The sequence below is a fragment of the Myotis myotis genome, unplaced genomic scaffold, assembly GCF_014108235.1.
Source record: "Myotis myotis isolate mMyoMyo1 unplaced genomic scaffold, mMyoMyo1.p scaffold_m19_p_14, whole genome shotgun sequence".
NCBI lineage: Eukaryota > Metazoa > Chordata > Mammalia > Chiroptera > Vespertilionidae > Myotis > Myotis myotis.
In genome coordinates, this window is record NW_023416318.1 from 37,464,346 (window position 1) to 37,490,235 (window position 25,890).

General features: G+C 36.6%; 1 protein-coding gene and 1 non-coding gene across 6 annotated transcripts in view; both read left to right on the forward strand.

The window, feature by feature from the left end:
* Positions 1-20,132, forward strand: part of HEATR5B (HEAT repeat containing 5B) — a 73,783-nt gene extending 53,651 nt beyond the window's left edge. For 3 of the 5 annotated variants that reach the window (XM_036334848.1, XM_036334849.1, XM_036334850.1), the window contains 11 exons: positions 420-488; positions 4,663-4,842; positions 7,192-7,429; positions 8,381-8,635; positions 10,607-10,734; positions 12,517-12,661; positions 13,403-13,669; positions 15,117-15,341; positions 17,102-17,253; positions 18,734-18,947; positions 19,391-20,132. In XM_036334848.1, the coding sequence (XP_036190741.1) occupies positions 420-488; positions 4,663-4,842; positions 7,192-7,429; positions 8,381-8,635; positions 10,607-10,734; positions 12,517-12,661; positions 13,403-13,669; positions 15,117-15,341; positions 17,102-17,253; positions 18,734-18,947; positions 19,391-19,695 (2,178 nt within the window). In that variant the 3' untranslated portion in view covers positions 19,696-20,132. Of the gene's footprint in view, positions 1-419; positions 489-4,662; positions 4,843-7,191; positions 7,430-8,380; positions 8,636-10,606; positions 10,735-12,516; positions 12,662-13,402; positions 13,670-15,116; positions 15,342-17,101; positions 17,254-18,733; positions 18,948-19,390 lie in introns of those variants that run through there. The other 2 variants (XR_004971882.1, XM_036334851.1) reach the window with 2 other exon arrangements.
* LOC118669600 lies at positions 573-679 on the forward strand. The gene has a single exon (XR_004972052.1). It is a non-coding gene; the product is annotated as a U6 spliceosomal RNA (small nuclear RNA).
* Positions 20,133-25,890: the final 5,758 nt, after the last annotated feature.

Here is a 25,890-nt window from a genome sequence, read left to right on the forward strand (position 1 = left end):
AAATGGTATGGGTGAGTTTATCGTAACTGGAAAGAAAGAGAGATATAATAGCCCTGGCTGGGTGGCTAGTTGTGTGGAGTGTTGTCCCATGCGTCAAAAGGATGTGGGTTCCATTCAAGGTCAGGGCACATACCTAAGTTTCTAGTTCAATCCCCAGTCGGAGCACACATGGGAGGCAACCCATCGATTTTTCTCTCTCACACCATTGTTTCTTTCTCTTCCTTCCTCTCTCTGTCAAGTCAATAAAAACATATACTCTGGTGAGAATTAAAGAGAGAGAGAGAGAGAGAGAGAGAGGGAGAGAGAGAGAATAAAAAGGAAGGAACAAAATTGTGTTTTGTGTGTATTCATCTCCAAAGATTAAAGAGGCTTACTGTTTACTACTTAACTTTAAAAATAAGTTCTATTTATTTTTCTAGGTGGGAGCTGCTCTAAGACCAGCCTTTTCACAAGATACCCCATCAGACATAATAGCAAAAGCTTGCCAGGTAAGAAGAAAAAATGGTTTTCTATGGCTTTGGTCTATAAATTCATAGATATCTTAGAATTTCACTTCCAAAAAAGAAGATAGAGTGCTCGCTTCGGCAGCACATATACTAAAATTGGAACGATACAGAGAAGATTAGCATGGCCCTTGGGCAAGGATGACACGCAAAAAAAAAAAAGAAAAGAAAAATTAAATAACATTTATTTTTATCTTGGTAATATAGCAGTAACAGTTTCATTTTTATTTTGTATTAAATGATGAAATAGAAACTGTTAATCACACTCCCCCCCCTTTTTTTAAATCATAGCTGAGGACATGACTTTGGGATGCATAGCTTTTATATAACCCAGAAATGAACAGAAATATGACAGTCATAAGAGGGACTAAAATAAATGTAAGATCTCAAAATCTAGAATAATTAAAGAATGTATAATGACAATTAGATAACAAAAGATTTCTTTGACTATAGGCTGCAAAAATTCTACAAATTTCTGGGTATTAAATTATCCAAAAGAGAATTTCACAGTATGGATATTTCATTGCAAAATTAAATCTCCGGGGATTTTCTTACAGTATTGTATCTGAAGAGATACACCTTTAGTAAGTTCCTCTTTTTTTTATGCCTCATCCTGAAAAAGGATTCATGCATTAAGCTCTAATCTTTCAGAAAATCAGATTCTTCATCTATTTAAGGATAGAATAGAAACAACTCTCCAGGTTTTCAGGAGTACAAAACTATGGTCTGTCATTATTGTTTAGAATCCACAAACAAGCTACATATATCCTCAGAGAATGTTCTCTTTGCAATGATGATTGGAAATTCTGACTTTGTTCTCTCAGTGGCTGAATGGATTTACCTCTTCCTTCCATTAAGACTTATTTTTCTAAAGCCAGCTGTCTTAATGGTGGCCTTCAGAGAAATGAACTCCTCCCACCAATAGCAGACCAGAGAGAGAAGAGGGAGCCTTGTTTAAGAAAGAGGTCTGGGGACCATAGTACAAACCCTGGAGTTAGAGTAGGTCATTTGCTTTGGCATACAGAAATCACAGTCATGTATAAATAAATATATCATAGTGCTGTTTCAGAGCAGAGTATTTAATTAGAGAAAACCTGCTACAAAGTTCCTGATCATTAGAAAAGCAAAGGCTATTAGAATTTTATTTTGTGAGTGAGTAGTATGAAAATTTCCTGTTAGTGAATTTGCCTTAAGCATCTTATTTCTTATGTGGCTCTAGCTGCTTTTCCAATAAGCAGTTCCTTTTTCTCTAGTGTCGGGCATACATTTTTGACCTCCTATCCTTCTGTTTCTGGAAGAAACTCTGGTTTTGAAATACCTGGAGAGGTGTTTCCTTAAGGGCAAGTAAGGACTTGGCTTCAGGCAGATCATGAAACATGGCATCCCAGTTTGTTTACTAGATAAATGTAATATTAAACCTGGAAATCAGGGTAATTCTTCGATATTATAGGAAGACCTTCAGATGTAACGCAATTGGGGACAGTAATCAGTGGATTAATCAAACATTACTTCAAGCAGGGTAGAAATCATAACATATTACATACTTTAAATATTGACTTCAGCTTAAAACTTACAAATGTGCACTTATTCACCACTCTTTTGCTCCAAGTCCAAGATCTTTTCTCTGGTTATGATTTTGCTGATTCAGTGCTGCTTTGTCTTTCTGGGTAAACCAAGCCCTATTGCAGTATCTGCAATTTCTAATTTCATGTTCTTTAAAGTGGAAAATGTACTTAGGTTTTTGCAAAGTAAACTTAGTGCCAAGTCTCAATCTTTACAATTTTCCCCAACTTTTAGTTATATTTCTACCAAATTTTGCAGAAATATTTATCAGCTCTATCCAGTATGTTTTGTTTCCTTAGGAATAACAACTCTTTATTCTCATATTTATAGTTAATCTTTTTCACTTTACTTATTTATTTATTTTTTAATCTTTTTCACTTTAAATGTCATGTTTTCAACATTGTTTTGACTGGCATTTTATTTTGCCATCAGTATGTTTATGATTGATAATATTAAAATATCCTTATTAATTTTTATTCAATTTAGTTTGAATACTTTGAGAATAAGATTGTAAGAATATAATAGTTACATAAATATTTATTCTCAACTTCTAAAAAGTTTTAAATATAGTCACACAGTCCATTAACCATGATTCAATATCCAAATGCTCTGAACGCCAAAAGCTTTTGCATAATTTGTTTTATAGCAAAACCTGAGCTGACTGTACTCATTTGGCTCTGACATGAAGCTGAGTGAGACTGGAGTATTGGTTAATCTCTTTCGGTGTGACTCGCACTATCTTTCACTCGCAAAATATCCATGTTAATTAGGAGGTGCTCCCACACATCTTGCTTGTTGTCTTTCTTAATGAGGTTCATGTCCCTTGTTACCTTTTACCAAAATGTTGTGAACTGTGAAACATGTCTTGGCCCAAGGATTTCAGGTAAGAAAGTGAAGACTTGTAATTGTTGAATAAAGCTGGCACTTCCAGACCACCCTTCCTCTTAACATTCTTCCCTAGGCTCCAGTTATCACCACACTTACCTGGTTTTCCTTCTGCATTTCTAGCCTTTCAATTTCTTTCATTGCTTATTCTTACTCCATTTGTCCCTTAAGTAGAACTATTTTCCCTGTGTCTGCCCTTAAGACTTTTTTTAAATCCTCACCTGAGGATTGATTTTTGAGAGAGAGAGAGACAGAGACAGAGAGAGAGAAAGAAAGAAACAAACATCAGTGTGAGAGAGATACATAGATTGGTTGCCTCCCCCGTATGTGCTCTGACGAGGAATTGAACCTGAAACCTAGGTAAGTGCTGGCCGAGAATCAAACCTGCAACCTTGTGGTATATGGGATGACGTTCCAATCAACTGAGCTACCTGTCCAGGGCAAGGCCTTTTTTTAAGCACATCAATTCTTGAACAAATTCACCTAGTCACATTGCTTTAGTTACAGCCTTTGTGTGGAGCATTCCCAGGTCTACATAGTTCCCTTTGTCCTTGCTCCTGAAATCCAGACCCAAGTTTCTAGTCGCCTGCTGAATGTCTTTCCCGGGTCTCTAACTGGTACTTTGAACTCAGCATGTCAAAATGCTCACCACCAAGATCATGCTAACTTCTCATCACCAAACTTTTCTATTTTCTTATGTTATCTCTCTTAAGCAGTGATATCGTATCACCTTCCTTCCATTAACAGCTTTGGCAGTCAAAATTTGGCAATTTTTGATTCCTCGCCCTTTTTGCATAGCTTTGTGCCCCACCCCCTAAAAATATTTAATGGGTTTCCAAACCTTGTGATTTCTACTTCCAAGTCTTTCCCTGATGCCTCTCCCTTTTTGTTCCATTCCCAGTTGGATCACTGTCATCTCTGTTTCATAGTATTGTAATAGTCACTTAACTGAACACATTGCTTACTATCTATACACATTCATTCTATGCATCAATACTGGAGCAGGCTTTCTACTGGAGCACAGTTCTAATAATATCCCCCTGCTCAGAAGCCCTGGAAACTCATGATTACCTACAGAACAAGTCTGCATTCAGTTCTAATGGAATTTAAATTGTACTACAATCTGATCTCAGTTAACTTTCCTACTCTTAGTTCTTCCCCCATGTAATAACTCCCCTATATCTATCCACACAAACCTTCCTGATATCTAAACATTCCCATTTTTCCTGCCAGAATTAATCTCTCCCTCCTTTTTTAAGTGTAGTATTGTAGTCGTAAATGTTCTCATGGGTTCATTCAATCTGTTTTCTTTCTTGAGGACAGGGACTAGATCTTCTCCCCTTTACTTAAAAAAAAAAAATCTCATAGTACCCAGAATAACCCTTTGCTTATAGTAAACAGAAATGTTGTTGAATTGAAGAATTGTTCACAACTGACCTGATTTAGATGGAAAATCTTTTCTGGTAAAATTTTTGTCCAATTAGACAATGGACACATGACAAGTAAATATTGTTTTATTTTCCACATCATTGTACAGTAAATTCCATACTTGCTGTTTAGTTATTAAAACTAATATTAAAGCATAGCATTGTGGTTTTTTGTTGTTTTGTTTATTGGTTTTGTTTTGTGTTTCTTCCCTCAAGGAAAAAAATATATTTTATATTAAATGTTAATATTTTTATACAACAATTTTAAAATTTTCTTTGGCTAGGTGTGTAGTACATGGATTGGAAGTGGAGTTGTCAGTGACCTCAATGATCTTCGTCGAGTACACAATCTGCTTGTTTCTTCTCTGGACAAAGTTCAGGCTGGAAAAGGATCTCCCAGCCAGCTGTACCGAGAGAGTGCCACGACCATGGAGAAACTGGCTGTTCTTAAAGCTTGGGCAGAGGTAACTGTGCCTGTTGTTTTGAACTGTTTCTCCATGTATGAGAAAATGTGTCTCTTTTCTTACAGGTTAAAAAAAAATCTATTTATTTTTTTTAAATATATTTTTATTGATTTCAGAGAGGAAGGAAGAGTGAGAGAGAGATAGAAACATCAGTGAGAGAAAATCATTGATCAGCTGCCTCCTGCACGCCCCACACTGGGGATCGAGCCTGCAACCTGGACATGTGCCCTGACCGGGAATCAAACTGTGACTTCCTGGTTCATAGGTTGATGCTCAACCACTGAGCCATGCAGGACGGGCTGATTTTTTTATTTTTTAAAACTGACCTTTATATCAAATATATTTGTTCTTTCTCACTAAAATTCATAAACATATCTCAAAAGAACTCTCATAAATCTTTTGAGTATTATATTTTAATGAGTTTTGTAAAAACTTCTATATTGAGGAAGGGCTCTCTGTACTTACTATGGGGGCAGTAGGCAGGGAAAACATACAAATACAAATAATAGAAAATAATTTAGGCCAAGAGTTTTTTGTTTGATCAAATTTCAGGAGACTTGCCACCACTCATTGGTACCCAGGCTCCAGGTTGCAGGGGATATTTGTGTGTTTTTCTTTTGTTTTTTTTGTAACTCTTTATTGTTGAAAGTATTACATATGTCCCCTTTTTACCCCCATTGCTCCCCCCCCCCCCATTTTGTTTTTTAATAGCTCGTTGTCTCTGGGAACATGTGACCTGGTCAGAGATGATGGTATTAAGTAAATAGAAACATTTTGGGGGGCTTATTTTTCTAGTTAGATATTACACAAGAAAAATACAAAAATTAGAAGTATTAGTAAAATAAAAAAGCAGACTCAATTCTGCATCTGAGTTTCATTCATTCATTACACAAATCATTTAGTGTTTGTTAGTTGCCAGGCACAGTACCTAGGCACTGAGTGTAGTAAAGTGGGGAAGATAGATCATTAAAAACAAGTTTTAAAAGCATTCCTTCTTTTAGCCCTTTTTTCACTCCCCTATCATTATACTAGTCTGCGACTTCATGGAAGGCTAAAACCATGTACTACTATTTGTCTTTGTTGCCTCAGGTCCTACCACAATAGCAAATATGAGGCAAAAATAAGTACCTAGTAAGGATTTGATGAGTGAATGGTTAAATATACTGCAGTGCTTATGAGAGGTTTTTGTAAAATGTCTATATAATAATAAATATGGGGTAAGCAGTTTAAAATCACTAAAAAATATGAATGTGATACATTTATAACTTGAGATCCAAAGTCCTTACATCAAAAATTAATTGGCTTCTGTTTCTAAATATTCAGGGTTAGTATTTCTGACTGACTGTAACTATTACAGATCATTGCAGTGTTAAAGAATGCTTTTTCTCAAAAATGAAGATTCATTGTTTCCTGTAATTATTGTCTAGAACTTAGAATGACTGCACCGTAGCTGTGTGTTCATTGTAGGAATAGAGATAAGACCCTGCCATCCATCAAGAAGCTTACAGTGTATACACACATACATAGGCTTCCTCATTGAGTACAACGAAGATATCACCGTGTAGGGGAAATCAATTTTCTCAAGATTTTTACCTGGTACAATTTTCTTTCTTGCTCTATACTCTTGCTCCCCCCCCCCCCTTTTTTCATTTTTCATTGATATGTGATTCAGCTTTGTTATGTGTCAGTTGCCAAAGCCTAAATGTATGTACAAAGACAAAACAAAAGTAGAATCTTTAAAGTTATGTTTTAGGAAGTTGCAAGTATACATCTTTTTGGTTTTAAAAAGTGGAGAGAAAGGCTACAGATAATATATGTCACTAGTAAATTATATTCTTGGCTTAGCTATCTGTTGCAAAGACTGGATTGCTAAATATCACTTACGGATATGTAAGAAGGGGGTTAGAAGGATATTTATGGAAATCCCTTCTCTGACCTCTTCTCCCCTCAGCCATTTTCTTTGAATGTTGGAGTGTATTTAATAAGTCTGTGAAAGTGGAGGCAGTAAACAGGAAATTGTGCCGTATGGTTAAAAAAAAGAAAAAGAAAAAGAAAAAAACACATAAAAGGGGGCTTTGTAAAGCAGAACAAGAGAAGCCAGAAAAAATTCAGAGGATTCTACTAAAGAATATGCCGTGAGTGGAATACTAGTCAGAAGTCAGATCAATGAAAAAGATTGCATCCAAAGCAGCTAGAATTATTCTTTTGAGGTTATCAGGAGATCATCAGGTTGTATACTCTGTAGTATTTATATCCAATTATTTTTTATGATTTAACTATGTAATCATAACTACTTCAAAAGTTCTTAAAAATTATGCTTTGTTTCTCCTCCTGATACAATCTTACTAGGTATATGTGGTTGCTATGAATATTAAAAAGGAAGCAGAGTCAAAACCAAAAAGAGCAATTAAAAATACTGACGATGATGATGATGATTATGGTACCATAGATGAACTACCACCAGATAGTTTAATAACACTTGTACAACCTGAACTGCCCACACTCAGCCGCCTGTGGTTAGCAGCATTAAAAGACTATGCACTTTTGACTTTACCAGCTGAATTTGCCAGCCAGCTCCCCCCAGATGGTAAGTACTGCATTCAGAGTTATGCTTTTATGGCGTTCTGAGGAGTAATTAAACAATTGGAATTGGTGGAGGCTAAGCAACAGTTATAATAGCATCTTAAATTTCTGTGAACTTCAGCTTGGCATTCTCTCATTTAGAGCATGTTCTCCATATTGAATTTGTGAATTCATATAGAGCATTAAACTTACTTGTTAGCCAAAGCAAAAATGTTCTCACTATTATAGTGCTAACCATGAGTTAGGGTGTTCTAAATAACTATGCATAACAAGTAATTATGCAAAAGCATGATGAAGTATATTGCTGAGCTGGTCAGTGTACGTGTGCAAGGACAGGCGAGGAAGTCCTCAGTTTGGTACTGAAAACTGGTGCAGGGAAGAATGGCAGAAGAAAGGAAAAAAGAAGCAACATAGTTCCCTGGCTGTGACAAAAAGAGAAGGTGATAAGGGTTTTATGTGTCTCTGGCAACAGTGAAGAGGAAGCCTGTGGCCTCAGGGTAGGGATGCTCTTTTGTATGTGCTGTGGTCTGAATGTTTATGTCTCCTCAGAATTCCTTGCTAAAACCTAACCTCTATTGTAAGGGTATTAGGAGGTGGTGCTTATGTCATGAGAGTGGAGCCCTCATCAATAGGATTAGTGTCCATATAAAGAGACCCCTCCCCCCCCCCCCAGCAGTGCTCCGTAGCCCCTTCCAGCATGTGAGAACACAGCACAAAGGTGAACAGGAAGAGAGCCCTCAGTGAACCATGCTGGCACCCTGGTCTCGGACTTCCAGCCTCCAGAACTATGAGAAATAAGCTTTTGTTGATATAAACCACCCAATCTGTGGTATTTTGTTACAGTAGTCTGAATGGACTAAGACAGTATGCAATGAGTATTTTTAGTTAGTTGTACATAAGTGAGTGAACAATTAGAATACAAGTAATGTTTTTGATTGATTTGATTGTTTCATAGGTGGAGCATTTTATACTCCCGAGACCATTGATACAGCTAGACTTCACTACCGGAATTCCTGGGCCCCAATTCTCCATGCAGTGGCCCTTTGGTTAAACAGCACAGGATTTACATGTTCAGAGTCAGCAGAAGCAGCTGCTGTATCTGGTTTACAAAAACGTCCTGCGTCCGTCAATTTAAACCAAGCATCAGGAGCAACACCTAGTGCTAAGTCTTTACCAGAAATTAACAAAGACAGGATGCATCTGATTTTAGGTAGGTGAATCATGTTAATGTACTTCAAGATGTATCACTCTGAAAATTTATCTGTAGGGGGGAAAAACTTTCTTCTACCCTTTTAGGTTCTGTGGCTGGTCCAAGAATTAAACCCACAATAAAACAGGTTAACAGGAGGAAAGCATACAAAGTTATATAATATTTTTACATGTACACAGAAGTCTTTAGAATGAAAATGAAGAACTGAAGTAGCTGTTAGGCCCAAAATCTTGTCTACCATTTTACACAAAGAGCAATAAATTGTGGAGCTGTGACAAATAAAAGGGGTTTGGGCCAGGGGCAGTAAATTGTGGGACAGTGACTAGGAAATATATGGGAGAAACTAATGGAATATAAGGGTTGATTTAGTAGGTTTGCTTACACGGGTCTATTTTGACATAGATTCCCACTGTCTGGTGATAAGAATGTTCTTTTCCTGATACAGGGAGGGCACCTTTATCAGTAGACTTTCTATGACCTGATTTGGAGTACAAATTGGTCAGAGAGCTCTTTCTACACCTGCTATTTCTCAAGTACCTTCAGCTCAAAATAATTAATACGGCAAAGAGGCTTGTTTTAGTGTGGGATATTCTGGAATCCTTTATATCTTTCATTTTAAAGCTATGAAAAGTTTTACATAGCAGTTCAGAGAAGGAAAGGAGGATTTTAAGCACATTTTCTAAGTTGTTAGCTGAATTTTTAATCTAAAAATTTAATTGTTAAAAAGTACTCTAAAAATTTTAGCCATCTTGTTTAGTAACAGAGCAATATTGAATAATTTTCAAGAAGCAAAATAAACTTTTTTTCCAATAACATTTTTTTCACTTGGCACTTAACAAATTGTTCCTTGAGGAAATAATAAAATGCAAAGTTAAAGTAAATTGGAATAAACCTTAATTTAGAATTGCTTCATTGATGTCATACATTCTATTGAAGCTCTTAGCCATTTTACATTTTTCTAGGAGGGAAAAGGAACACTGTTGGTAATGTGAAATTATAGAATTTGTCAGTAGATCTTATAAATGAAAATATGACAGTCTTCCAAAACAATGACCTCGCCCTTATGCAAATTAAGAGCAGTTGTCCATGATATCCATCGTACCTCTTAAAAACTTTGTAGGTATAAAAATTTTTGGAAACCATTTAATGAAAAGTAATTTTATAAGTTATCATAAAATTATTCTTAATACATTATTTTTAAATGCCCTAGAAACAAAAAAAAAAAAGAATATTTTCTAAATCAATCTGATGATGTTTGAATTCCCCCCCCCTCCAATTTGATTATTAACCTAATTTTGCCAAAGCTACAATCTGTTAGTTTGGTTGCTTATTTTGGGAACGATTTTGAACTCTAAGGCATTAATAAATATATATTAAAAAGTAATTTGTAAGCCCACCAGTGTGGCTCAGTGGTTGAGCATCGACCTGTGAACAAGGAGATCATGGTTTGATTCCCGGTCAGGGCATATGCCTGGGTTGTAGGCTCAATCCCCAGTGTGGGGTGCGCAGGAGGCAGCCGATCAATGATTCTCACTCATCATTAACGTTTCTTTTTTTTTTTAATTGTTTTTCTTTTTTTTATATATAGGTTTTTTGTTTGTTTTTTTAAATTGATTTCAGAGAGGAAGAGAGAGTTAGAAACATCAGTAATGAGAGAGAATCATTGATTGGCTGCCTTCTGCATGCCCCCTACTAGGGATCGAGCCCAAAACCTGCACATGTGCCCTTGACTGGAATCAAGCCCAGGACCCTTCAGTCTACAGGCCAATGCTATATCCACTGAACCAAACCAGCTAGGGCATCATCATTAATGTTTCTAACTCTCTCTCCCTCTCCCTCTCCATTCCTCTCTTAAATAAAAAATACATATATTTTAAAGTAATTTGTAAAAATAATAGATATAGAGAAAAAAAATGGTGTCAAAGTAATTGTATTTTATATTGACAAATGCTTTCATTTTGTACATTGCAGGTGTGAGTATACAGTTCCTTTGTTCCCCTAGACCTGAGGAGCCTACTGAACATGTTACAGCATGTCTACAAGCCTTACATACCTTGCTAGATTCTCCTTATGCCCGGACCCATATTGCAGAAGATCAGGTATAGACTATTTCTATAATAGATCACTAATTGTATGCTTTGTTTTCACCATATTTATCTTGAGATAATTTTCTCACATATGAAATATTATATAGTAACTAGTGGCCCCATGCATGGATTCGTGCACATTGAAAGGAAATTAATTAGAAGAAATATTTTAATATCACTATTCGCCCTTTCCCTATAATAGAAGTGTCAGAGATGAAAGAAAATTAGTAAAATGTATATGAAAATAATATATAAATTGATTAGTAAATAAATAATAACAACATGATAAAACAATAACAAAGACATGATATAAAAACAAAAACATGATATAAAAAATATTGATAAAAACAATGACTGATAAATTGATTAAACTTATTCTAATATCTCCCTGTATACTATATTAAGAGTAAAAACACTTTCAGAGTGCTTGACTAATTTCCCTTGTGATGAAGTATTTACAACTTTAACATCCCATGCTCTTTGAACTCGAGAGAAAGCAACATATAACTGATGATGTCCGAAAACAGGTTCGGGTAGGAATATTCCTACTCTCTCTGGATTGGCGCCAGCAAGAGCTTTATATGTATCACGCACGCTAAGTCAACGTTTATTTTTAAACTAGAGGCCTAGTGCACGAAATTTGTGCATGGGTAGGGTCCCTAGGCCTGGCCTAGGCCAGGCCTGGTCCCTAGGACCTGATCAGGGTTGAACTGGGCCTTTCTTCCCCTCCAGCTTCTGGCTGCTGGCCGGGCCTTTCCTTCCCCTGGCTGCCAGCTGTTGGCCAAGGCCTTCCTTCATTCCACGCCGCCCCCTGGTGGTCAGCACACGTCATAGCTAGTGGCCGAACTCCCAGTTGGTCAAACTCCCAAGGGGACAATTTGCATATTAGCCTTTTATTATATAGGATTGCCAATACACATCATATGTACAGGCCGGACGGTTGGACGATGGACGGTCGGTCACTTAGCCTTTTACATATATATAGATTACGCAGGCTTTGGCTTTATCTAAGATCCCATACTGAATGTGGGGTGATCAGGCACAACTAGACTAGAGACAGTCACTATACCTTCTTTGATTTGTTCATCAACAGACAAATAAAACTAGACATTTAAGGAATGACCTTAGTCCCAGTTTATGATTCTACTGATAAAGGACTGAAGTAATTTATAAGACTGTTAAATGAATTATGCTACTTTTAAATGTTTGAGGAAGTTTTATCTCTCACTTAATGCAAATTTTTTGCACTGGTTCAAGTACTTAACAGTTCAATAATTGACTTTTTCTAATTTGTTTATGAAATATTTAGAGGACTTTATTCATGTTATGGGATGGGTTTGATGTGGAAGGTGTGAGTAAGGGGCTTAAAGTGAGTGGTGATTATTTGTAGCTGCTGAGATGAAATGGAGAGGGACTACCTGAAGTGCCTGGAATCTCTGGTAGACACCTCTTGGGGGCTCAGTTTAGATTGAAAATCATAAACTGTAGAGTCACTGGACTCAAGCAATACTGCTTAGTTCAAGCGGAGGAAAGAAATGGTAGAGTGATCATTTTTTAATATAAAAATTATTTAAACATATAAATAACAAAGTAGTTTATTGACTGAAAATATGTTGGCATAAAATGTGACCATTTCTCAAAATTGTGATAGTGTTTTTTATTAGAGTCCTATATGTTCATTTTAGCTACCATATTTCTTTATTTTTACATGTACATTTTCTTAGATTTCAAATAATATAAATTTATCTTTTGAAATTAAAATTAATTAAATGTATCTGTATTAATTTATAATAGCTGATTGGTGTTGAGTTGCTGAGTGTTTTGCACCGCCTCTTACTGACCTGCAATCCACCATCAGTCCAGCTGCTGGTTACTGGAGTTGTACAACAGATAGTAAGAGCTGCTCAGGATTACTTGCAAGAAAAAAGAAACAGTCTAAGTAAGCACTAGAAATTACACTAACTTTGACGTAGATTGCACTCTAATTTTTAAAACATTAATGCCAGGAAGTTTTGTGGGTTTTTGTTTTGTTTTTATCCTCACCCGAGGATGTGTATTTTTATTGATTTTAGAAATGAAGAGAGAGAGAGAAAGAAACTTTGATATAAGAGAAAAACATCCTTCAGTTGCCTCATGTATGCACCCTGACCGGGGATCAAACCCACAACCTAGGTATGTGCCCTGACCAGGAATCGAACCCACAACCTTTTGGTATACGGGACAGTGCTCCAACCAACTGAGCCACCCGGCCAGGGCGCCAGGAAGATTTTTTAATAAAAAAAAATTAATCAGACATTGAGAAGCGTTGCAATTGACTTTGCTTTCATTAAAAAGAACCAAATGAAATTTCTGTTAACTATTTTTCACCTTCTAAATTGTCAGCTTCATAGGACTGAATTTATATTATGTGTTACTCGTATTATGAAATACATTTCTAATAAAAGTACCTAATAAAATTTTTCTAACTAAAAAATGGATTGTCCTTTACTTAAAAGGAGATGTCAGTGAACAGAATTCCAATAAGAATTATTCTGAGAAAAACATGTTATATCAGTTAGACATTCAGTTATAAATTCTTTTGAAAGAATTTCTCAAATATATTTATTGCATTGTTTCAGCTACTATTTGTTTTGTGTAGGGTTGTTCGCTGGAAATTTCACCAAATTTTCTTTCACCCAAGGTGAAGATGACATGGAAAAAGAGTCCTGTCCTGTGCTGGGAGAAGGAGGTGACAGCGGTGGTCTTATTCCTGGGAAATCTCTTGTGTTTGCAACGATGGAGCTGCTGATGTTCATTTTAGTACGGCACATGCCACATCTCAGTACCAAGATGTCAGACTCCCCAAGTCACATCGCCTCTAAGACTCGACTGTCAGAAGAAAGTGCGCGTTTGGTGGCAGCCATAGTTACCATACTCTCTGACTTACCATCCCTTTGTTCACCTGCTGGTACAGTATTGATCACCATTTGAAAAATGCACTAATTACAGTAGACAGAGATGGCTGGCTTTTGATTTTAAGCACTATTATGACTTATTTTCCTCTTAAATCTCAAGTGTAAAAGGAGAAGGTGTTTTTTTTAAGGATTTGTTTATCTTTAGGAGCCTATAAGGATTTTTAAAAACCTAAAACCCAAGATGCTCTTTTCAGATATATTTCAGACAAACTTCAACAAAGAGATAGAACCACCCTTTGAGGGAAGACATTGAATATTAGCAGATAGACGCAAGTTGAAATTACTGACCCCTTTAGTTTCTGATCTGGTTGCCACCCTTGAGCAACACTGACAAACTAAAGAATGTCAGAGGAGAGTGTCAATCAAGTCTTTGAAGTAACTAAAGAAACTATAGCTGAAAAGTTAGTACCTATTTGCAGATATCTAAAGAACTGCTGAGTGGAAAAGCAGACTTCCCTCTGTTTAGAAAGTAGAAATCATATCAGGAGACACAAAGGTAAATTCCAGCTTAACAAAAGCCCACAGGTGTGAAAGTAATGGTTTCTCCATCATTAGAGCTTTGCAGGGCTTTGCAGGCAGACGACAGAATGGGAGAATGGTGACGAGAATCTTCCATTAAGTGGGAGGTTGCATTAATGACCTTGAAGCTCTTCCAGCTGCAAATTCCAGGATTCTGTCATTTCTTCTTTGCTTACCCATATAGTCTGTTTATCATTTACCTAGCTTGGTTAGGCTGACTTTAGTACACTGAAAATTGATTACACATCTTAGAATTGCTACAAGATTCAACAAGTTCCTCAAATATTTCTAAAAGTATGTATATGTTAGTGTTTTCCTATCTTCCTTTCTCTTTTCATTATGAAGGGCATGGCATACTATATAGATACAATATTAGAAGTAATAAAAACAAGGCTAGTTGGAAAACAAAGGAAAATATAATTCTGTCTTTTTTGAAATAATTTACCTCCTTCCTTCCTTCCTCCCTCCCCCCTTCCTTCCTCCCTCCCTCCCTCCCTCCCTCCCTCCCTCCCTCCCTTCCTTTTTTAAATAACATCAGAGAACATTTATTGGGTAAATAACAGAGGTAGAGGAAGTAATTCCCAGAAGAAATGGGCTTAAGAAACAAGATATAGAGTTAAAGGAAGGGCCCTTGGAGCTTGGGAGTGTGAAAGCTAATGGTAAGGTGCCTGGGAAGTGGGGGTAGGAGGGGTAAGGGAAAGGGAAAGGCACAGGTGTGCTCCTTGGAGGAAGAGCGCCTACTTTTATTGTTTTCGTTTGAAACATTGAACTATAGTAATAGTAATGCAATAAATTTTGAATAAAAACAAGGAAAAGAAGTAATATTGGACCACAATCAATTGTAAAAAGTATAAAAAATTGAAACAATTATAATATGGGAACTGAAATATTGATAGAGTAACCTGATTGTTTTCATTTCAGGATGTATGACAATCCTTCCCACAATTCTGTTTTTAATTGCAAGAATATTGAAAGACACAGCAATAAAGTCTGCAGATAATCAGGTTCCTCCACCAGTTAGTGCAGCTCTTCAAGGGATAAAAAATATCGTGACACTTTCAATGGCCAAAACTGAGGATACTCAAAAACAGTGGACAGCGCTCATTCGTAGCACTCTTGCATGCATTCTGGAATATTCGCAACCAGGTAACCTAATCAGACTTAAAAATTTTAATACATAGCCTATCTGTTTCCTTATTATTAATTAATTGAATGCACTTGTGAGAAAAGTGCTGTATAACACTGAATCAGCTCAGAGAGGTGTTTTAGTCACATCTTTCAGATATGAACTTCCGTACCCTTTTCTAGATATAGACTCTAAATGTCCTTGTCTTAAAACTTAAATCCATGTTGGGAGATGTGACATGACCTTATTATTTCCTAAGCACTTCCTTACTTTCTGGCTCAAAGATATAGCAGGCTCATCTTGTATTATCCCTGTTACTCTAGTCACAATTTAAAAACAAAATGATACTTTGCTGATAAAGAAAAAATTGCTTGCAGTGTTCCAAACTCTGAGTTATATATTTTTCTCATTTCACCTAGAGTAATATTCCAACTCTAGAGTTCTCAGGTTCTTAACATTTATTGCTAAGGTTATTGTAAATTGGCCGAATCCTTTGAATTTTACATTCCTTTTTTTCTTTATATTAAGTTAGTGAACTTTTCAACTATTGTATTGTACCCTCATGATGAAATAATGTTAGCATGTCAAATGTATACATTCATAATTCCGATAAAAATTATGGTTGCATATTAGCAGTTGCCCAATTAACCCAAATTCACGTATATAGAATGTTGATAAGTTCAGCTGTGGAAGAAATGGTGATAACAAAATAGTTTACACTTCTTATTTTATATTAGAGGCCCAGCGCACAAAATTCGCACGCAGGAACAGTCCCTAGGCCTGGCTTGTGATCAGGGCCATCTTCCCCAGCTGCCTGCAGCCAACTCCACCCCCCCGCCGCCATCCACCCCCAGTTCCCCGTTCACCATTAGGTGATCAGTGCCTGACGGCCAGGGGAAGGGACTAGGAGGTCAGCTGTTCCCACCTGCTCGCCGGCCCTGCGCCTGCCATGGGTGGCTATCAGGCAATCAAAGCCTGCCAGCCAGGGAAAGAGACCAAGAGGTGGTCAGTGCACCTCTTAGTGACTGGTTCAGCGTTCATTTGGGTCGTTCTACCATTAGGGTCAATTTGCATATTATTCTTTTATTATATAGGATGTTTAGTAGTATTGTTCTTTAGAATAACAAGACATATTTCCTGTATTTTTAATTACTTACTATATTTTTATTCAGTTATATTTATTCCTGAATAAATTATTGAAATAGTAAGAAATTCTTTAAAATTCTAAGAGTAATGTCTTTAGGAAATTTTGCAAAATTTTTTTGTTTATGGTTGTGTAGAATTTATAGGAAGGTGATACCACTAAGAAAAGTCTACTCTGGATTTTTAAGTTACTCAGAATATCTTATCAGAATCATTTACTTTGTCGGAAGGAGAGAGGTTTGGAAATGTTTGATTAATCTAAACTCAAAAAAAGTTAAATGACTTTTAAATAATTTTATATTTTCATGTTATCTTTCATATGTAAGTAAGCTTTCCCTATTAGAGTTCTTCTTAGGATTGATGCCTGAATTTTTTTCAATCACTATTGTACCATCCAGAAAAACCAGGAAAAAGGACTTAAATATAGAACTTCTAATAAAATATCCTCTATTTCCTCAATAATAGATGAGTTGTACTCAAAGTTATTTCTGGACTATATTAGAATTAAGGCACACACTGCTATAAATGTTGTTGGGGGGAAAGAGGTTATTGTTCAAGATGGAAATTCTAAAACATTTGAGAAACAGCACGTTGCTTTCTTTTCATATTTTTCTATATTTCATTATTCATGTTTCAGAGGATTCCATGCCTATGCCTGATGAAGTAAGCATGCTCACGGCAATAGCGCTCTTCCTGTGGTCTGCTAGTAGTGAAATAATAGGAGTCCAGTCATTACAGAATGGCTGCATGAACAGGTTCAAAAACGCATTAAACTCATGTGACCCATGGGTAAGTTGTACTTAAAACAAGCATAGAGGGGTGGAGGGGTCAGTGGGAATAAAAAACAATAAAAAGGGGACATCTGTAATACTTTCAACAATAAAAATAAATTTAAGAAAAACATAAGCATAGAGGTAAATTTTCCACTTCATCAGGAAAAGTTCAGGTTGATTCATGAAAATGTACGATCTAGCAAATGAAAAACCTAAGTATTTGCTCTATAGCTTTTAAACAGAAAAACTCAAAAAGATCAGTAGGTTCAGACACTAGGAGGACTTATATTTATATTTATTTACATATGCAAAAATTCCCCAATATTTAAAATATTTGGTTAACCCTGGCTTATACTGGTAAAAACTTTACATGAATCTATGATTATATTTTTCACTGTTTACTTAATGATACCAAGGGCATTAAAAGATAAATTTCTTATATTACATGTTTTAATGAACCAATTGGAAACTTTAGTTTTTCCAGAAAATAAGTTTTATTGTTTCACAATGTTAAAGTCTAAACTAATGTTTCTCAAACCTGCTACACATCCAAAAAAATCAGTTTAGTAACATGATCCTAGACTTACTGCTATGTTCCTGAATCAGAGATCTGTATTTTTAAAACATCCCCCGGGTATTTATTTCCAGCAATGTTTGGCAACTTCTCTTCTAGCAAAGTGCTGAAACAGTTTGATTCCACTGTTTGTCCCAGATGTTAATGGACCTTCCTTTCTTCCTTTTTTTTTTTTTAATTAATCTAAAGTCTTTCTAATCTAAAATGGAGCCATTGAGACCTTACTTCCCAGGCCTAGAAACTTAAATTGGCATAAGCAGTCATTTCTAGGGAATTCAAATGGATTTGAGGTGTCTGAGCAATATATTTTTATAGCTTTGCTTGACGTCATTCAGTTATTAGCCTTCCTGTTAAATAGGTTAATGTAGGAGGGATGATTGTAAAATAAAGAAGAATTAAAAGCAGAAATTAAAATTTCTGGTTACTAGGTTCTTCCAAACTATGGAAATATACAAATTATATAAGCATGGTAATTTGGCAATTAAACTATAAGTAATATTTGATTAATTTATTTTCAGTTACTTTTATTAGCATATTAGAAGTTTCATTATTCTATTTCATTTCTGTAAGTAAAAAATGGCATTAATTTGTCCTGCATTTCTGTTTTCATTCTGCGCTGTCACATCTTTTCAGTATATATGAAGATGCAACGTGCCCTAGCCAGGTGGCCCAGCTGGTTGGAGCGTCATCCCCTACACCATAAGGTTGTGGGTTTGATTCCCTGGCCAGGGCAAGGACAAGAGGCAACCAGTTGATGTTTCTCTCTCACACTGATGTTTCACTCTCTGTCTCTCTTCTTCCCCCTTTCTCTAAAAAAAAAGTGTCCTCGGGTGAGGATTAAAAAAGAAAAAGATGTAATGTGATTGTACAGTAAATAAGAACTATCACACATGTTAAGTAATACAATGATTTTCTTATATAGGTTCAAGCCAAATGTTACCAGCTTCTCCTCTCAGTCTTTCAACATTCCAATCGTGCCCTTTCAACTCCCTACATCCATTCATTAGCTCCAATAGTAGTTGAAAAGCTAAAAGCTGTTGAAAGAAACAGACCAGCCAGTAACACAGAACTTTTAGCTGTTCAAGAAGGAATCAAAGTTCTTGAAACATTGGTTGCTCTTGGGGAAGAACCGAACAGTAAGTATTTTCTTATAAAAGCCACTAGTCTAAAATGAAGATCATCTGTGTGTGTGTGTGTGTGTGTGTGTGTGTGTGTGTGTGTATAATATCTTATTTGATATTAGACACAGATCATTGCAACAGTAAAACTAAATCTAAGGCTAATGCTATGCAAAACCCAAAGGTAAATGGTAAATATTTACTAAAGATAAACTAAAGGTGAAAAGTAACTATATATGTAAAATGTACAGTCTTAACAGGCCTCGTTTCCAGTCCTGGCATAACTTAGGCATTTAGTAAATATTAATATTAAGTGTTAGTTATTATTGAGGTCTAAAGTAGGTTTTGCATGTTTACTTATATTTTATTATAATTCAGACTACTGTGCCTAGGTTTAAAAATGAAGTTTACTGTAATTTTCAGATTCGTGATCATCTTCAGACTAACTTTATTATTTGCAGGAGTTCAGTTACTTGCTCTTTTAGTTCCCACTTTGATTTCTTACCTGCTGGATGAAAATGCTTTTGCTTCAGCAAACACAGCCTCCAAAGATCTGCATGAGTTTGCACTCCAGAATTTAATGCATATTGGACCTCTGTATCCACATGCTTTCAAGACAGTAATGGGAGCGGCTCCTGAGTTGAAAGTACGTTTGGAAACTGCTGTTCGAGCAAGCCAAGCCAGCAAAGCTAAAGCAGCTACCAGGCAGCCAGCCCCTGCCGTACATTCTGCACCAACAATTAAGCTAAAAACAAGTTTTTTTTAATTTTCTATTCCATTCATCTCAACTGGGAGCTAATTAGTGATAGCCACTGTCTCATTCCAGGCTATAGGTTTTACTTTATTTGTACATTGGTATTACATGCTTCTAGGTAAGTTAAGTGAAATAATGCTCGGTTGTTTTCTGGTTTTGAAGGAGTGATTTTTTTTTATTATGTGGTGAATGTACTTTCATTTTTCTCCTAATAGTGTTTCTCTTTTATTATTTAATTTATTTTTTAAACACTGAGTCTTTTAAATTTAAATGCTAAAAACAATTGTATCATGTAGCTGGGCTACCTATTGATATTGTCAAGCACTCAACATCTGTCATGAAAAATTTAATTGAAAAACAGAATGTAAATTTTGAAGTTAGCAAAATAATGTAAAATGTCTGTTTTGTGGTGTACATATTATGAATAAAGTTGCATTTTCTTATTTCTCAAAATGTCCTACCTTTCTGATATGTCTCTTTATTTTCATATTAGACTAGAGGCCCAGTGCACGAAATGTGTGCACAGGATGGGGGTGTCCCTCAGCCCAGCCTGCACCCTCTCCAATCTGGAACCCCTTGGGGGATGTCCAACTGTCGAGCCTAAGCCAGCAGTCAGACATCCCTCTCACAATCCGGGACTGCTGGCTCCTAACCGCTCGCCTGCCTGCCTGCCTGATTGCCCCTAACCGCTCCCTTGCTGGCCTAATTGAAGTCTAACTCCTCCCCTGCTGGCCCGATCGCCCCAGCTTCCCTCCCTTGCCAGCCCGATCACCCCCAACTGCCCTCCCCTGCCGGCCCGATCACCCCAATTGCCCTTCCCCTGCTGGCTCGGTTGCCCCCAACTGCCCTCCCCTGCAGACCCAGCTGCCCCCAACTGCCCTCCCCTACCATCCCCGTCATCCCCAACTGCCCTCCCCTGCCGGCCATCTTATGGTGGCCATCTTGTGGTGGCCATCTTGTGACAACGTCACGCAAAGGCATTGCGTGTGACACCACCTAGGCTTTTATTATATAGGATTATGGAATTATGCTTGTATATATATTTTAGTTGTTAACTAAATTAAAACATTCACTTAAGATCCATTAAAATATTTCAGATGTGGAATAATATTCTGCCTTTTGTTTTAATGGCTAAAATTTGGCCTCGGTTATGTTACATAATTATAGAGCCTCAAGTTCTGGCTATGATGTCTAGATTCATTCATCAAATATTTACTGAGTGCCTATTGTGTATAGTGCTGCAGAACATACAAAAATGAATTAGTCATAACTATAGTTATGCTAGTATCCAATGCAGTGGGAATTTTACCATATCAAACATATAATTGAGGAAATCAATGTTTGCCACAGAGTTTAGAAAATTTTAAACATCAAGTTTACCAGTGTTACATTCCTTGAGCTATCGCCCCACAACCTTTCCATTTCTCCTTTACCTTACATTAACACTAATCTGTCTATTGATTCTCCTATTATGAACATTTCATATAAATGGAATCATATAATATATGGTCTTTTGTGACTGGCTTTTAGACTTAATTTTTTTAAGGTTCATCCATGTGATAGCTTACATCAGTACCTGATCCCTTTTTATGGCTGGATAATGTTCCATTGTGTGAATGCCACAGTTTCTTTATCCATTCAATAGTTAATGAACATTTGGGTTGTTTTCACCGTTTGCTTTTTATGAATAATGCTGCTGTGAACAATTGTTTAGAAGTTTTGGGATAGACATATGTTTTCATTTCTTTCGGGTATATACCTAGGAGTGGATTTGCTTACTCAATGGTAATTGTTCAACATTTTAAGAAACTGCTGGACTGTTTTCCCATTCATTGTTTCTTCTAAACATAACCCCTTCTATTTTTTTTAAAATATATTTTATTGATTTTTTACAGAGAGGAAGGGAGAGGGATAGAGAGATAGAAACATCGATGAGAGAAACATCAATCAGCTGCCTCCTGCACACCTCCTACTGGGGATGTGCCAGCAACCAAGATACATGCCCTTGACCGGAATCGAACCTGGGACCCTTCAGTCCACAGGCCGACGCTCTATCCACTGAGCCAAACTGGTTAGGGCTATAACCCCTTTTTAGTCACCTATTTTTAATGTATTTTTGTTTCTGCCTTGGCTATTTTCTGCTGTTCTTTATACTTCCCAGGCTTTTTCATAATTTACCACTTTGCAGTAGACTGCGTCATGTATTAGCAATGATTGTTTCATTTTTCTTCCCCCCTCATTCTTTCTCTTCCTCTCTTCCCCTGTACTAGTACATCTTTATACTTTCTATAAACTCTTCTGCACCATTTACAACTTCTAGTTTCCTGAGATTATTTGCATACAAGATTTGTTTGAAGAATTATATTTTAAAATTTGTTTCATCACTCAACTGTGAGATTTTCCTGAGTCATATTTACTTGAATAGGAATATCCAGTGTCAAGAAGCTAAGAGGAGAAGCATCATGTTAGCCAACAGATTCTTTCAGAAGATTAATCTGAGCAGTTTTAACATGATAAGAAATAAAGTACCCTCTATTTGCTTTCCAAATTCTTATTAACCAATATAGTACATTTGAATTCTCAATTTAATTAGAAAGAAGGAATCTCGGAAATCAAGTGTTCCTGTTCTAATAGGTTCTGCCATCAGCCAGGGATAGAACTTTGGACAACCTAGCCCTTTGGGGGCTTCAGTTTCCCCATCTATACAGTGAGGAACATTTACTAGGTATTCTATGATCTTATGTACATCTGAAAAGTAGATACGTCTACTTATCCTGCCCCCTTTTTTTTTAAGTTATGAGAATGACTCTTTGGCCAATTCTTTAATATTAGCACACCATATTATTTAGTCTAAATAGTTTTTACATGTATATAAATTTGCTCTGACAGTATAAATTCACAGCAGTTAAAATATTGTAGATTATCACTTTGAAGAAAAACTGACATTTCTGTTGGGTGTCAGGCACTGTGCTTGAACTTGATATCCCTGTTTCTTTTCATTCAAACAATGCTGAAAGATGGATACAATTAGCCCAGTTTTCAAAACGCATTTAATCATATGGATTACTATGCCTCACATTTTCTTCATTCTTAATTGGAATTTTCAGGTTGGAGCCAGAAATGGCTGGAGTACAGCTATAAATAAATGTCTTGCCTTAATGCTTTCCATCAGATGGATTCTTTTTTAAACCCAATCCAATCATTACAAACCCACTTATAATTCTAAGGGCTTATGGAATTATTATTTATGGAGTTCACAAAATTTTACTTAACTAAATGGGAACTGCGTGTCTTAATCATAATTTAGAAAAATTATCCTGAGCTAAGTTTTTGGTGCTATCAGTAAACAAAGGTGAGACCCATGCTTGCACAAGTGACCAGTCCAACTACTGTTTTCTTTTCCCCCAGGAGACCATATTCACAGCCTGGGTCCCCTATCCACGTTATTTGTCTCTTTTTGCTGTTAGAACTCAGGGGTTTTCATTTCAGGCATTGTTTTTCTCATACACATATATTGCTGTTTGCCCCTCCTCCCCCCCCCCCCCGACTTTTAATGTGAGTCAAAAGAATCCATGAAAATTTAAGTGAGCTTGTTTAACTTTTCCAACTTAAAAAAATTTTTTTAAATTGATTTCAGAGAGGAAGGAAGAGGGAGAGAGATAGAAACATCAATGATGTGAGAGAATAATTGACTGGCTGCCTCCTGCATGCCCCCTACTAGGAACCAAGCCCTACTGGAAACCCGCACATGTGCCCTGACCGGGAATTGAACCATGACATCCTGGTTCATAGCTCCATGCTCAGCCATTGAGCCACACCAACCCGGCTAAGTTTTCCAACTTTTAACTTTGATTATCCTCTCTTTAAATCTCGTCCTTTCATTTTTTTGTCATAACTACGAAGGAATAGTATAAAATACGGTATGATCGAAAATAATAAGCAGGGATTCCTTCCTTCCTTAGGGTTGTCTAGAGTCCTCTTCAGACTTGTATATGTGACTACCCAACATTAGTTGTCTCAGAAGCTCCACAAATTCAATTAATTTACAATGGACCTCTTCACCTCCTTATCGAACACCTTCTGAACTCATGATCTCCCAGTAAACAGTGCAACTCTTTATTCTTTTGGGTAGCCATATGTAAGCCCTAGCTTCATCCATGACTCTTCCACTTATTCTTTCACTATCCTAGTGCATCACCATGTTTCCTAAATATCTGATCAAATCCCTCCATGTGTCGTTATAGCCATTTTTACCATCCTAATCCAAATCAACACATTTGGTTGCAGTATAACAAAGTGGCCAGTGTGGATGGTAGGGTCAGTTTGCCTGGGTTGGAATCTGGCCCTGTCACTTACAAGTTGCGTAAGTTTGGGCAAGTCACTTGTCCTTTTGTGCCTGTTTCTGCATCTGTAAAATGGGAGCAATAATAATACCTATCTGACAGAGTAGCTGTGGATTAAATGAGTTAATATTTGCAAAGGACTTTTACATGGTGCCTGACCTTTAGAAAACAATTTAGAAGTGTTAACTATAACTGTATTTCCCCACACAGAAATGGAAATGATCTTTATAAATTCAAATCTGATACCTCACTGAAAACTTTAGTTTTGGTAAGGTACCTTACCATAAAGTCTAATTCCTAAGGTGACCCTCAAGTCCCTGCATCATCTGGCACCTGCCTACTTCATTTACCTCCTCATTTGATTTCATTTGGACCGATGGCCATTTGTCCTGTCCCTATATGTCAAATGAAGGTAATGTTAGTACTTATCTCGTGGGGTGTTGTAAGGGCATAAATGCATTATTAAAATGCATTATTCTAATTGAGTAAATGCTCAGGAAGTATGGGCTATTAAAATAATTGTTATTACTTTCCTCTTGTTCTTTATTTTTTTTAATCTTTAAATTCCTTCTTAGTTAAGGAATTACAAATGTGTCATCATCCCCCCTATTAACCCCCACCCCCCTCACCCCACCCCGACTCATCTCTTGTTCTTTATTGTTAGCTGTATTGGACTTCTTTCAAGATATCAAATGCACGGTGTACTTTTCTTCCTAAGGTGTTTAAATTTTGCTTAAAAAACTCTATTCCACCTTCCAGCTAATTTATACTCTTGCTTCACAGTTAATCTGATTACATTCTCATAAAAATGTTGCAGCATTAATTTGCTTATTACCATATATTAAAAACCATATTGTTTAAATTATCGTTTTCTCCTAAAATGAAAATGTATGTATTAGCTCCACTTTAAATACTCATTGGTTATAATGTTACACATTATGAGTTCATGGGAAAGTGTTTCTGAGCTGGTTCAAACCACTCCTTCTCTGTTACTTCATGCCCTACAGCTGGGGGAAATCTGGGGAAGGAGATAACATGGATAATGGTAGAACTTTCCATTACAGAGAACAACAGCAAGTGCTAAAATTAACACATTGTACAACAAACAGTAGGATATCGAGGACCTGCGGAGCAGAGGGAGCGAAATGTAGTACATGCAAAACAAGTTAAATCTTGTTTGAAAAAGTTAAGAAAACACAGGTCTTCAAGAATTAAAACAAAAATGTGCTGGACATCCTTAACCTGATTCGTTTTTCTTGCTTTTCTGGCACAAAGCCCAGATTCCAACCCTGCCCCTTCCCACCACCACCACCACCATGTTTATTTTAAAAAGTATCATATTTGAATTATTTTGAGAACTGAATTTATGTTAAAGAACTATTAGACAGGAGTTGGGGGTTGCTATTCTGGGCAGTTCAAGCCTAAAAGAAGGTTGGGTGTTTTCTGCTGAGAAAAGGTTCCACATGGAAACGACTGTGTCTCGGTTGCATAGTTGGCAGGAATAGCCAGCTTATACAAATGTTCCCCTCTCTCCCCACCACACGGTTATTTTTATGCAATGGAGATTACATTAATTGTTTGAAATTTGGTTCCTGCCTCAGAAATGGGAGCACCATGGTTATTTTAAGAAAAAATAACAAGAAAATCTGTTGAGTAGAGTTTTCATTCACTTGAAATTTTGAAAGAGAAAGTTAAGAAGCAAGGAGTGGAGTTGATAGGGGGAAAGGAAAGGACTGTGTTCAAAACCAGTTTATCTTTGCTTACGACGAAAAGAATCTTAAGTTGCTCACCATCAATATTCCAAGAGAAGTCTCGCTAAGCTTCAGAGCTCTATTATCATTTTAGTGTCCCCCTGTGTTAGAGA